The 11,868-nt window shown below is 32.0% G+C and overlaps 2 protein-coding genes across 4 annotated transcripts; one reads left to right on the top strand and one right to left on the bottom strand.

Annotated features, from left to right (window-relative positions):
- Positions 1 to 983: 983 nt before the first annotated feature.
- Positions 984 to 7,999, top strand: LOC105329370 (putative leucine-rich repeat-containing protein DDB_G0290503). 3 transcript variants are annotated; one of them, XM_066074800.1, is made up of 7 exons: positions 984 to 1,226; positions 4,442 to 5,121; positions 5,236 to 5,376; positions 5,560 to 5,768; positions 5,911 to 6,036; positions 6,448 to 6,616; positions 6,892 to 7,999. In XM_066074800.1, exons 1-7 carry the CDS (start codon positions 1,174 to 1,176, stop codon positions 7,107 to 7,109), a joined length of 1,596 nt encoding a protein of 531 aa, XP_065930872.1. In that variant the 5' UTR covers positions 984 to 1,173; the 3' UTR covers positions 7,110 to 7,999. The 3 variants fall into 3 exon arrangements, with proteins under 3 accessions (XP_065930872.1, XP_065930873.1, XP_065930874.1); XM_066074801.1 differs by having other exon boundaries at positions 985 to 1,226; positions 5,560 to 5,702; XM_066074802.1 differs by having other exon boundaries at positions 998 to 1,182.
- A 175-nt stretch (positions 8,000 to 8,174) lies between these two features.
- On the bottom strand, positions 8,175 to 11,720 carry LOC105329371 (prefoldin subunit 2). The gene is made up of 3 exons (XM_011430592.4): positions 11,562 to 11,720; positions 8,844 to 8,967; positions 8,175 to 8,756 (listed from the first exon to the last, which is right to left on the bottom strand). Exons 1-3 carry the CDS (start codon positions 11,681 to 11,683, stop codon positions 8,586 to 8,588), a joined length of 417 nt encoding a protein of 138 aa, XP_011428894.1. The 5' UTR covers positions 11,684 to 11,720; the 3' UTR covers positions 8,175 to 8,585.
- Between the last annotated feature and the right edge of the window lie 148 nt (positions 11,721 to 11,868).

Below are 11,868 nucleotides of genomic sequence, written 5' to 3' on the forward strand. Positions count from 1 at the left end.
GACTACGCAATCGGTGTATATTTCACTTGAATCCAGCGTCATTTTTAAAAGGTCTTCGATGTATAACGACAACATGTTGTACCTAATAAATGAATGGTCTGATATTCTTAATCATAAAATCACTTTAAAGGTGTTATCAAAAAAAAAAAAAATACTCCACCAAAGGAATTTTCAAAATTTTAATTATGCTGGTCCAACTAATTACACCTTGAATTTTGCATTGAATTCTATGGGAAATGTATGAAATAAAATGAATTAATTACCGCATATATTTTGACAAAATTAAAATTTTCCTTTTTCCATCAAGGGGAGATAACTCTTTAAAAAATTTAGGTTGCAAAATGACCGGCTCCTTATATTGTCTGTCGTGTGAATTTGGTTCATTTTACTTTGATAGTTATCTAGCAATAAATATTTAACTATTTTAAAATGATTCAAAATTGTTTAATATCCCTTTTTTATACATTGAATACCTTAACTTGTTTTGACGCAAGAAACTACATCCAACCGAAAGTCCAAGGTCTTGTTAAAATGGTTCTATTATAAATTTTCACTTTTTCGCGCGTTAATCTTATTTAAGTTTAATTGCAACTACACATTTTGACGCTAACCAAGAATAACTTTGTTACGCTTTCAAGCATTGATGATATATCTATAAACACGATTAAATGTGCAATAAGGCAATTCTTGACGAATCAGAAACGTTGGCTGCATCATCACACGTACCACATACTATAACTTATTTGCAGCTTTTGGAAATTGATTTGGTGTGTGCTTTGAAAACTTTACATTGTAACAGATGGATAGAGTTTGGTTCACTTTGCAAAAGTATGAGCACTTACATTATCTGAGGTGTCTACGACGGACAAGGTGTTCCTGTTAACGCTGCATGGAATTGTGATTTCTCAGTCGCATTACTGCTGATAAAAGATATTAATTTTAAAACAATTTTTAATATATAATAACACGGGCAAAGCTAGCTGATCTAGCTATATAATTTTGTCGAAAAAAGATAATCGGGTTCGTGAAATTTGAAGTCAAAACCGAAAGAAGAACGTGTTATGCGTAATTTATCAGAGTCGTGCTGTACACAATCATGCAAACAACAATGTAATGCAGGCAACTGGAATTTAGTATTAATAACATATCAAGGTCTACAGCTTAATTTAAACGATGGTTTTGGTAAGGATTTTACTACTGTCGCTTATATTCTGGTTTATAACAAGGTAAGTGTATTGTATGGAACGCCTCAACTGCCTTATGTAGATAATCTTCATAATATGATGATACTTCAACATTACATGCTGATACTTTATCATTACGTGATGGTACTTTAACATTACGTGCTGATACTTCAACATTACATGCTGATACTTTAACATTACTTGATGGTACTTTAACATTACATGCTGATATTTCAACATTACATGCTGATACTTCATTACATGATGGTACTTTAACATTACATGCTGATACTTCAACATTACATGCTGATACTTTAACATTACATGATGGTACTTTAACATTACATGCTGATACTTTAACATTACATGATGGTACTTTAACATTACATGCTGATACTTTAACATTACATGCTGATACTTCATTATATGATGGTACTTCACTATGCGGTAGTTCTAAAAATAGGGTTAGGGAAGCGTCACCTAGGGAACGAAATACGCTAAAACTCAGAACACGTGGATGCCTGTAAAGATTTTAACACTGGGCTGTTTCTCTGTTTCAGAGATTGATCAGATTGGACTAAGGTCCACTGAAACTTGTTTAGATCGAGATACTCAACAAATGCTACTATTTGATTAAGTGTTGTCTTTTAAATGGGTCATTTTAAATTTTAAAGAATGGTTGCATTGAGTTCATTGGGGCTCAGCGCATAAAAATCAGGGGGTACCAAAAGTCCTTCAGAAATTTTGGTCTAAAAATGTGCATTCAGAACCCAATCTTTTGGCGCTTAGTCAGAGCGAACAGCTAATTTTTTTAAGAAAAGCACCTAAACAAATACTTCTGTCATTCATGTTACATGTAGATTGGACTTATGGGGATCAATGGGTTCTTCCTGGAGATCCACGTGAAGGAGTGGGCAATAAAAGCACTGATTTGTTCAACAGTACAGTTACTGCTAAAATCAGATTCAACAGCAATGCAGTGCTTTATCCTTTGCATGATCTTATAAGTTGCATGTGTGGTTGTCGTTTGCCTGAATACATTGCACCAAAACAAATCGTATGTTTCGACAATATTTTTATTCAGTAGAGATCCTCTCTCATGAGCTGTAGTGTATTGTGTACTTCTTCAGTTCCAGCTTTTTTGGGGGTTTTTTTTTGTTTACACATAAGTCCACATACACCATATTTCAGACATATTTCATACATTTCAAGATTCTGCATATTGTAATATCTTATTAATCTAAAGGAAATAGATTATCCGTGTAGTGTGAAAACGTGTTTTCTTGCAAAAAAAATATATAGATAAAAAAAATTGCAGTAAATGAAAAGAGAAAAAGGGAGATATAGAAGATTAAAAAAACACAATAGAAAATGGGGTACATGTATCAAAATATTTGTTCACAAGTCAATATAATTAAAAAAAAAGAAAATAGTTTAAGCAATCACATTTCTCATAAAACTTGTGATAATTTCCCACAAATTGTTTGCGAGTGGTTTTCATAATCTGAGTATCTACAGTTTTTCAATAACATATATTTTTCAAGCAGAATCCTGTTTTTTATTATTTGTAGTTTCAGCTTTTTGACATGATCCAAACTAGTCTCAGTGGACCTTAGTCCTATATGATCAATCAGAGAAACAACCCAATGTTAAAACTTCCCTATTTTTAGAACCACCGCATAGTGAAGTACCATCATATAATGAAGTATCAGCATGTAATGTTGAACTATCAGCACGTAATGTTAAAGTACCATCACCGTGACTTAATGTTAAAGTATCAGCATGTAATGTTAAAGTATCAGCATGTAATGTTAAAGTACCATCACTTAATGTTAAAGTATCAGCATGTAATGTTAAGATTATCAGCATGTAATGTTAAAGTATCAGCACGTAATGTTAAAGGGACTTGGACACGATTTGACTTAAAATTTTCATTTTTTTTTCCATTTTCAATGTTTATACTGATAAATATAGAAGTTTATAATGCCATGTCAAAATTTGAAACTCAAATATCAATTTATAAGCAAGATACAGAGTTTATAATTCTTTGTTTGTAAACAAAACTCTAATATTGTCATTTTTTACATATTCGTTGTATTGGTGTAAATTTCAATCCAATGTAACTTTCTTTTGTTGAAAATATTATTTAAGAAGATATTTAATTAGTTTAAATTGTTATTTACATGCCATTTTGTCTAAGAAATGGTAATTTTCTACATTACTTTTTTGTAAACAACTATAAGACTCGAGCTTTGTTTACATAACAATCAATTCTTACCTCTGTATTTCGCTTGTAACTTGACTTTAACAAATAATATTTTGGTCAATCATTTAAAATGCACCAATAAACCATTTTATGCATAAAAAATAAAAATAATTTTTTTTATCTCAAATCGTGTCCAAGTCCCTTTAAAGTACCATCACGTTATGTTGAAGTATCAGCATGTAATGTTAAGGTACCATCATGTAATGTTGAAGTATCAGCACGTAATGTTAAAGTACCATCATGTAATGTTGAAATATCAGTATGCAATGTTGAAGTACCATCATGTAATGTTGAAGTATCATCATATTATGAAGATTACCTACATGAGGCAGTTGAGGCGTTCCATAGTATTATGTATAACTATATCAACATTCATTATAATACAGTGTCAATATACAATATACGAGTAAAGTTTACATGTGTATGACTATTCTGGATGTTTCAGAGTTCATTACAATGGTGTGTTTGTGTTGAAAAACATAATTATCTTGCATGTAGACATAATTATCTTGCATGTAGACATAATTATCTTGCATGTTGCATGTTGACATAATTTATCTTGCATGTAGGGGTAGAAATATGCCACCATAAAAAACATTCAGTACACGATTTCTCAAAAATATGTACGGCAAGGGTACGACTTATAAGAATTTCTGCCAATTTTGACAATTAACCAAAGGCAGATATTTCACGGGTTTTATATTTTGTTTACACACATTTCGTGATGCATATGAACATTGATAAAAAATGAAGACGGTGGGGGAAATCAATTAAACAATAAAGTTTGTTTTATCGTTATATCGGGGTATAAGAAATGTACACGGTGCTTAACAACCAGTCATAGTGGATATATGTATATTATCATTTCAGTCTTTTCAGTAATGAATTTAATTTTTCATTTTTTTTTTATCATTTGTCTATCTAAAGTATGAACTATCAATAATTAATACGTATTGTTTATTGATTAACAATCTAATATCTATTTTCCTAGTGTGATTGGGGGATCGGTTTGCGGTATCAGACAACTATTTCCATCCTATCCTCTAAAATATGACAAAGTGTGTGGTTTAAACGACATTGAACAACTTGGTGACATACAAGAAACTATTGAACAACCGCAAAAGCTCAGCAAACATTGCGAGTCAACACCTGCAGAATTTGAAAAAACATTATTAAATATAGAAGATCAAATCCTTCAGGTAAAAATCCATCATGCTGATGAGCTCAATAAAGTTCATGAGAATTACCAAAAGTTGATCGAACAATTAGATAAAAGACTGGACTCGTTTAAGAGGGGCGTTGATGAATTGCAATCAAAAAACTCGAAATTGAATGGAAAACTGAACTCATTTGAAAGGAACGTTGTTTCGCTAGAATCACACCACTCGACATTGAACGATATACTGGACTCTACGACAAAGGATGTTGCTGTCCTTAAATTGGGAACCTCAAAATTAACTGAAGACCTCGGGTCTTTCAAAAGAGATTTACTATTGCTACAGTCGAACTATTCAACGATGAAAGAAACACTTGTCTCTCTCGGAAGGGATGTTATGTTGCTGAAATCAGAAAATTCATCTTTAAACGAAGGACTGGTGTCTCTTAATGGAGTTATGAATTCACTCCAATCACAGCACTCAACATTGAAAGAAAACTTCACGAGGCAATCAGGTGACTAAACAGATTTCATTTTTAAAATAAAATCCTAGCTGTTTTGTCTACTCCAGATAGACATTTAATATTAAATTGGTCAATGATAATGAAAGCTGGGGTTTCTTTTGGTAGAGAGTAGTTGGTATCATATTGAACAACTAAACAAGAGTCACCATGAGATGCAAAGAAATCAGTCCGAAATCCAAACTAAATACGAAAAGGAGAGATTAGAAGCGAGTGAAAAATTCGACAAAATGCAGAAGAAAATAGAAAGTGAGATATGGTATTTCTTTTGACCCAATACTTGACTTTTTATGAACTCCTGAATTAGTTTTCAAGTAATATATGTTTAGAAAGGATGGACACGTAGTAGATATCTAAATTTTATTAAAACCATTGAATTTCTCTTCAGATGAAAGATTATTCTTTAGTTGCTTATCTTATGAAACTTTTCAGATGGAGAGATGATCTTCGTTGTGCTGTCGTTTGCTTTCGCTTTCTGGGTTGCCTTCAGTAAAATGAAACCCGTTAATCTAACAAATCCATCAAAAGAGAAGACACTCGTACTTCAAAGCAAAGCCGTACAAACAGAACCTGCGGTAGACAGTTTTAATGAGACAACTAGCATTGCATACTCTAAAAAGTCCAACATATCTACATGTATGGTAATAATGCAAAATATAATTATAAAGATGCACTGTTATTAATTTTGTGTATAGTGTATTAAATCATGCTCATCTAAAGATGAGTTGTTAACTAAAGTATAAACTTTATTGCAAAAATTAATGAATCTCAATTTTGATACAGGTTCGCAAGAGAAAGTCCATGGAGAACAGTATCGGTGTCGTGAGTTTTGGCAGGAGCGGAAGTGACGTCCATAAAGAACTAGTCGAGTCTGTGAGGTCTTTAACGAAGTTATCTGTGGAGATACCTGTAAGGAAATACTTATGAAAAGGAGCAACATATGCTTCGTTTTTAAAAAAATTATTCTTTAATCAGTATGTTGAATGAAGTTAAGAGAAGATTTAAAAATAGAATGGTTACACTAACTAGGTATTTTTATTAAGATATCTAACTCTTCAGTGTCGACGTAATAAGAATTTACTGAGAAGTATATCATTGAAATATATGGAATAGACAAAACGTGATTTAGAAAATCAGATAATGGTCTTAATTTTAAGGAGACAAGATGGTTAACAAATTAACCATCGTATCTGCTTTAAACTTTACAAAATGATTGAAAAAATTTCGGAAAGTTTACTCAGTAACACTGTGACTTTTTTCTAAGCATTTTCAGGCTGTTTCGTTGAAATTTTTATGATCTTTTGATTGACACGATTGCAGATTTGTCATTCTGTGGTCGTACGAGCCGAGGATATCTGTAAAATTCCGCCATCAAAATTAGTTTTTGTTTTTGTTGATGCCAACAAACGTCATATAATACTGGAAGATCCGGATCAAGAAATCGGCGGTTTCCGGGGACAAACAGTTGACGCAATTAAAGAAATGGGCTGTAAATATTCTCTTCCCCTCTGTTCTCAATGGTTGGCTTGTAACGAAGCTTAAACCTAAAAGTTAATGCAATAAGCTGCACAATTCTGTAGAAGAATCTTATAATATACATTACATTAAATTTATTTTCAAGCATCCAAGTGCATTAAATACATGTACATTCTTTCAATAATGTCAACATCACATAAAAGAAAAAAACTTGCTGTTTAACGTGTGTGTAATGTTTACAACTTTGTTCCGGAATGCTTTAACCAGTAGCACGACATTGTATTTCAGGTGATGTGTTTGTGGTGTATGTCAGAGATAAAGCTTTAGACGACGGTTCCTTGTATCACCCTAGATTAACGTCCATAAAACGTCACCACACACTGACGTCACTGAGTGATACAAATCGAGTCCTCAGTCTTAACACGACTTTCTCTGAATATCAGAGAGACTTTTTAGTAAAAGAACTTCAAAATGCTTTTAATTGTTCTAAAACCGGTATTGTGTAACAATATTTTATAATGCCATGACAGTTTTGAAATGATGGGATTCTTATTTCCATAACTTTGGTGGGTGTTTTCCCTGAAGGAGTATTTGCATTCATGCATTAGATCACAAGTTATTATTTATCAGTATATAGTTCACATTGTGTCATGCGCGGATCTACTAGGGTATGGGTGGAGTTGTAAGGTCTGATCTAGACCACTACCCCTCCCCCATCCTAGATCCGCGCCTGAATAAATGTTAATTTCTAGGCTTTTATTTTCATTGATTGGTCAGATTTATTTTCCTGATTATTACTAACTTAACTGTAGGCGAGTATATAATGATGTGATTAACCAACTAGTACATATCGCCGATTTCCAATGTACAAATGTTACACAATTGCAGTTAGATCGCAGATTTAACAGTTTTGTGTAATATGCAATACACAATGTATCTGAAGATTTTTTTTTAACACTATGTTGATTTGACACACTAATTTATTATTTGATGGATCTATATGTACCAAATATCTTTTTTGAAATTTGATTTCACAATTTTTAAAAAGACTGTTATAAACTCTCAATTAACTTGGGGGAAAATTGGTAGTGAAGGTACACATGTACACTGTATCCTAGGGTCTAAAATTTGGTATCAATCAATGCACAATATATTGAAGGAATAAATGTCAAAGGGGGTCAAGAATTCTTTGTAATTTTTTTAGATAAGACATTATAAATGAAAATGACAACCTTTACTTGTTGAATTCATTATTTGTTGATGTGCATCTTTGCTAGCCAAGGGTTTCTGATCAGCACTGCTCCTCAGTACCCCATGAGATCAGAAAACCTTGGCTAGCGAAGATGGTTGATATGCTGCCTATAAATGATTTCAATTCTTGGTCTGTGATGAACATTTGAAAAACTATTGATTTTTCAGTATTAAAACAGATCTTTTAAGAATAGTGTTTATTTATTCTACAGTATCTGCACATTGCTCATTGAAAAAAAACCAATATATTTAATGTACAAGCAAATATCAAATCATCAGTTTTCTAATTTTACCTAACTTGTGTATGCAAAATAACAAAATTATATGATAAGTTTCAGAACATTTTTTAAAAGAGAATAATTATAAATGATTACCAATTTTAAAGATGATTTTGAACACATATCTAAAACAGTTTGCAATGAATAAAAGGGAGAAAACTATACATATCAAAGCAACCTTATTTGGACTAAGTGGCCTTAAAATTTCCTTGCATGTAATTAAGATTTAGATAAGACAAGTATTGTAACTCGATTAATTTACATGAGTTCATGAAGTGTTATTTTGGGACATAATAGCCAGGATCTCAATGTTACTTCACAGATGTAGAACATGCTCAATGTTCACACAAACACTGGAGTCTGTAAGTTTGAACAGCTATGCAACAATGCATAAATAATAGAACATGTTTCATCAAATGAATGTCAGCACTTGAGCAGAGTAACGCCCCTTTGCTAACTCTCCTTGGCCACCAGCACACCTCCAGTTTTCACATCTTTGCTGGATTTCTCCATATCCTTGGATTCTTCTCCTTTAATCTTTAAATTATGCCTCTCTCGGTATTTGTTAATTTCATTACCTTTAGTTTCTAGTTGTTTTGTTAATGTTTCTACTAGTTTGTTCATCTGAAAAAGAAAACATAATATGCAGCATCCTAAAAATAATATGTCCAAGAAGACAAAAATCAGAACCAACTGGAAAAACATTTTTACTTGTTCTTTGTTGTTCACTAAAGCTGGAAGTACGTCTTTGACTGTTCTCTCAACCAGAACTCCTCCAACCATTCGAAAGCATTTCCTTTCAGGTGCTACATCTTTTAGAGTTTCAATCACTAATCTATTAGAAAAAAATCATTAACATGGTCATATTCATACTGTAATAAGACTGCTACCCAAAGAGGGGGAAAAATCCTGCTTCTGGGACAGTTGGGTATGGGGGTATGTAGTTGTAGAATAATTCAGTTACTTCAAGTAAGCAAAAATAAATGAACATAGATCAAGTTTTAAATTGATAATAAATTTATTAACAAATAATGTAGATGAGAAACTGGTACCTTCAGATAAAGAAATAAATGGAAATATTTATAAAAATGACAAAAATAACAATGAAAATGCTATAAAGTTTACTTTAGATTTACAATAAGAAAAATGAAATTCCTACAAGTTTTATTATAATTAAGGTTGGGCTCGAAATTCAAAATACTACTAAAGTATGACTCCTAATCTGAAGACTGAAAAATAAACTTCTAAGGAAAAAAAAATTAGTTTTATTGAACAGTGCCTTATCAAAGACAAAGTCACAAAAGTTTAATTTATTAAGTATTTAATATTGAATTATTCCTAGTTTAGTTAATTGTTTATGAAACTTATGATTTTTAATATAATAAACAAATGATATAAGATGAGTTTTATCACAATACAATGTACGACATTATTGTATGTTTGATTTTACAAACAATTTGTTATTTAAAACTATAAATCAGAATTGCCTACGACCATATCATTACAATGTCCTTTTTACAATGTAATAACAATCTATTTAGTAACTTGAAACATGACAATTTAAAATATTAAATAAAATCAATCTCTTTAAGACAAAATCAAGTTAAATATTTCAACTTTCTGGATGCATTTGATTGGTATCGGGTTTGTTTGCCCGAGTCCGTTCACCAAAAGTCCAATTATTGTTCGTTCTATTAATCATTTGCCCTAAACCTTGTTTGCTACACCAAAACCTCGTCCATAATTAAACCACATTATCAGATCTTAACATAAAAATTATAATTTCAATCTCTGTCTACTTTTTTAACAATAAATTTTGTTATACTTTCATGTTAAATACTGAAATCTGATTGGTTAAGACGCAGTTAATAATATTTACTATTACCCTCAGCGTTAGCAACGCACTTGGCAACGGGTAACATTAAAAAATGTTACATGCGCGAAAATTATGCGCGTACGGTTCGCTGTAGAATTCACGTTATTCCTATATAAAAGCAGTAAAATTTTCTTAAAAATTTAAAAAAAGACATTCAGTATAACAAAATAAATAGTGCCTGTTTGGGAGGATAACAGTTGAAATTGACACCCCTCGAAAACCATTGTCAACCTCCGCTTCGCGTCGGTTGACAATGGTTTTCTCGGGGTGTCAATTTCAACTGTTACCCTCCCAAACAGGCACTATTTATATAATATTTCACATTTATCTCAAATTGCTTTACTTCCAATAACTATTTCTTATATTTTATTATTTTTATTTCTTCAAAAAGACATAATTGGTATTATTGTTTGATTTTAAAGCCGGAATTATAGATAACTGTCTTGCTGTTTTATGATTTGCTTGATGTTTTTAAACATTTAAAGAAATTGAAACATTAATTGGCCCTGTTTGAGGGTCAGCTGAGCAGCGGATTAAATAGCGCCTATTCTGTTGTGAAAAAATTTATATACCCGAACACAACACAATGAACACAATCCATTGATCGTTAACTGAGATATATCCGCTGATAGAACATGAAACTGTATCAAACTACTGTGAACCATAAATTTACAATTATAATTCACATTAAGTCATTGTAACGTTATCAGGTCAGCAAATTGGTTGGTATTTTTATCTTTAAGGTACAACAATATTAATTCTGTTTTAAAATAAGGCGAACGGACCTTGGGCGAAAGGAATTAAGGGCAAACGACGTCAACGGCGAATGCATTTTATGGCAAACGAACATACATTCCAATTGATTTTAAACCCTTTATATAACACTTGAGCACAAAAATTGTTGTGTGACAATCAAACGGGTTCAATATCAGGCTAGAGCCAGAAAGCTCAAAGGGTAGAGCACCTGTCAAAAAAATCTGGGGGCCTGGGTTGGAAATCCAGGTCTGGGCCATCAGTATTTCTTCCATCTTGTTACATTGTCATTTGGTGTCATGCCTACCCCTAGAAATGACAGTTAACTTCTGCCAGGGAAAAGAGTATGGGGATATGTCTTTGAGGGCAAAGATCATTAAGGGGGAGGAATGTGACAGTCATACCAGTCCAAGCAACGGGTAGGAAAGCTAAGTTGGTAGAGCACCTGACTAGAGACTCTGGGGGACAGACTGAAATCAAGGTCTAGTCCATCATTATTTCCCCATCCTGTTACAGTTGTATAGAAATTTGATATACATGTAGAATGTCAAACAAAGACTAAGATAAAAATATCAGAAATATCATATTCATTATGATTACTGAATTTCTATTACATTGAGATAAATTCATTTAGTGTAAACCTATTCAACCGAAAATCAACTATTACTTTAGCAAAACTATGATCTGCTCATAAGGCATGTCTCACTCATGCCCAAACAACGTGGTTTCCAATACACACAGAAAACATCATTATTTTGACGCGACCTTAAGCACATATTAATGATAGTAGGAAAACTTACTCGTGCTCTTTCATATCCATTTCTAATTCCGATATTTTTGAAGCTAGTGCCCTTTGTTGCTGCCTCAGTTCCTGAAAACCAGCAACAATTTGCTCCTTCGATTTGTTAATGGAGTTCGCCATTTTAGTAAACAGTACGGCATATTAATTTCACAAAATGAAAAACGTAAAAGATAATATATTTCAAAACTTTAAAATGATTTTGAATCTTTGAAATAAAATAAATATATAAATGAATTTATTTTATAAATAAAAATGTTGATAAAATTGTTTAATAAGCCTTGAATAAAAAAAAAAAATTGTTTTCG

The sequence above is a fragment of the Magallana gigas genome, chromosome 2, assembly GCF_963853765.1.
Source record: "Magallana gigas chromosome 2, xbMagGiga1.1, whole genome shotgun sequence".
Classification (NCBI taxonomy): domain Eukaryota; kingdom Metazoa; phylum Mollusca; class Bivalvia; order Ostreida; family Ostreidae; genus Magallana; species Magallana gigas.

What these genes read in the sequence shown, in the direction of transcription:
- LOC105329371 (XM_011430592.4), bottom strand. Translation starts at nt 11,683, where the DNA reads ATGGCGAACTCCATTAACAAATCGAAGGAGCAAATTGTTGCTGGTTTT. An exon ending in ATGGATATGAAAGAGCACGA is followed by an intron (nt 8,968 to 11,561) that starts GTAAGTTTTCCT and finishes TTTTTCTAATAG; the next exon opens with ATTAGTGATTGAAACTCTAA. An exon ending in TAGTGAACAACAAAGAACAA is followed by an intron (nt 8,757 to 8,843) that starts GTAAAAATGTTT and finishes TTTCTTTTTCAG; the next exon opens with ATGAACAAACTAGTAGAAAC.
- LOC105329370 (XM_066074800.1), top strand. Translation starts at nt 1,174, where the DNA reads ATGGTTTTGGTAAGGATTTTACTACTGTCGCTTATATTCTGGTTTATA. An exon ending in ATATTCTGGTTTATAACAAG is followed by an intron (nt 1,227 to 4,441) that starts GTAAGTGTATTG and finishes CTATTTTCCTAG; the next exon opens with TGTGATTGGGGGATCGGTTT. An exon ending in AGTTATCTGTGGAGATACCT is followed by an intron (nt 6,037 to 6,447) that starts GTAAGGAAATAC and finishes ACACGATTGCAG; the next exon opens with ATTTGTCATTCTGTGGTCGT.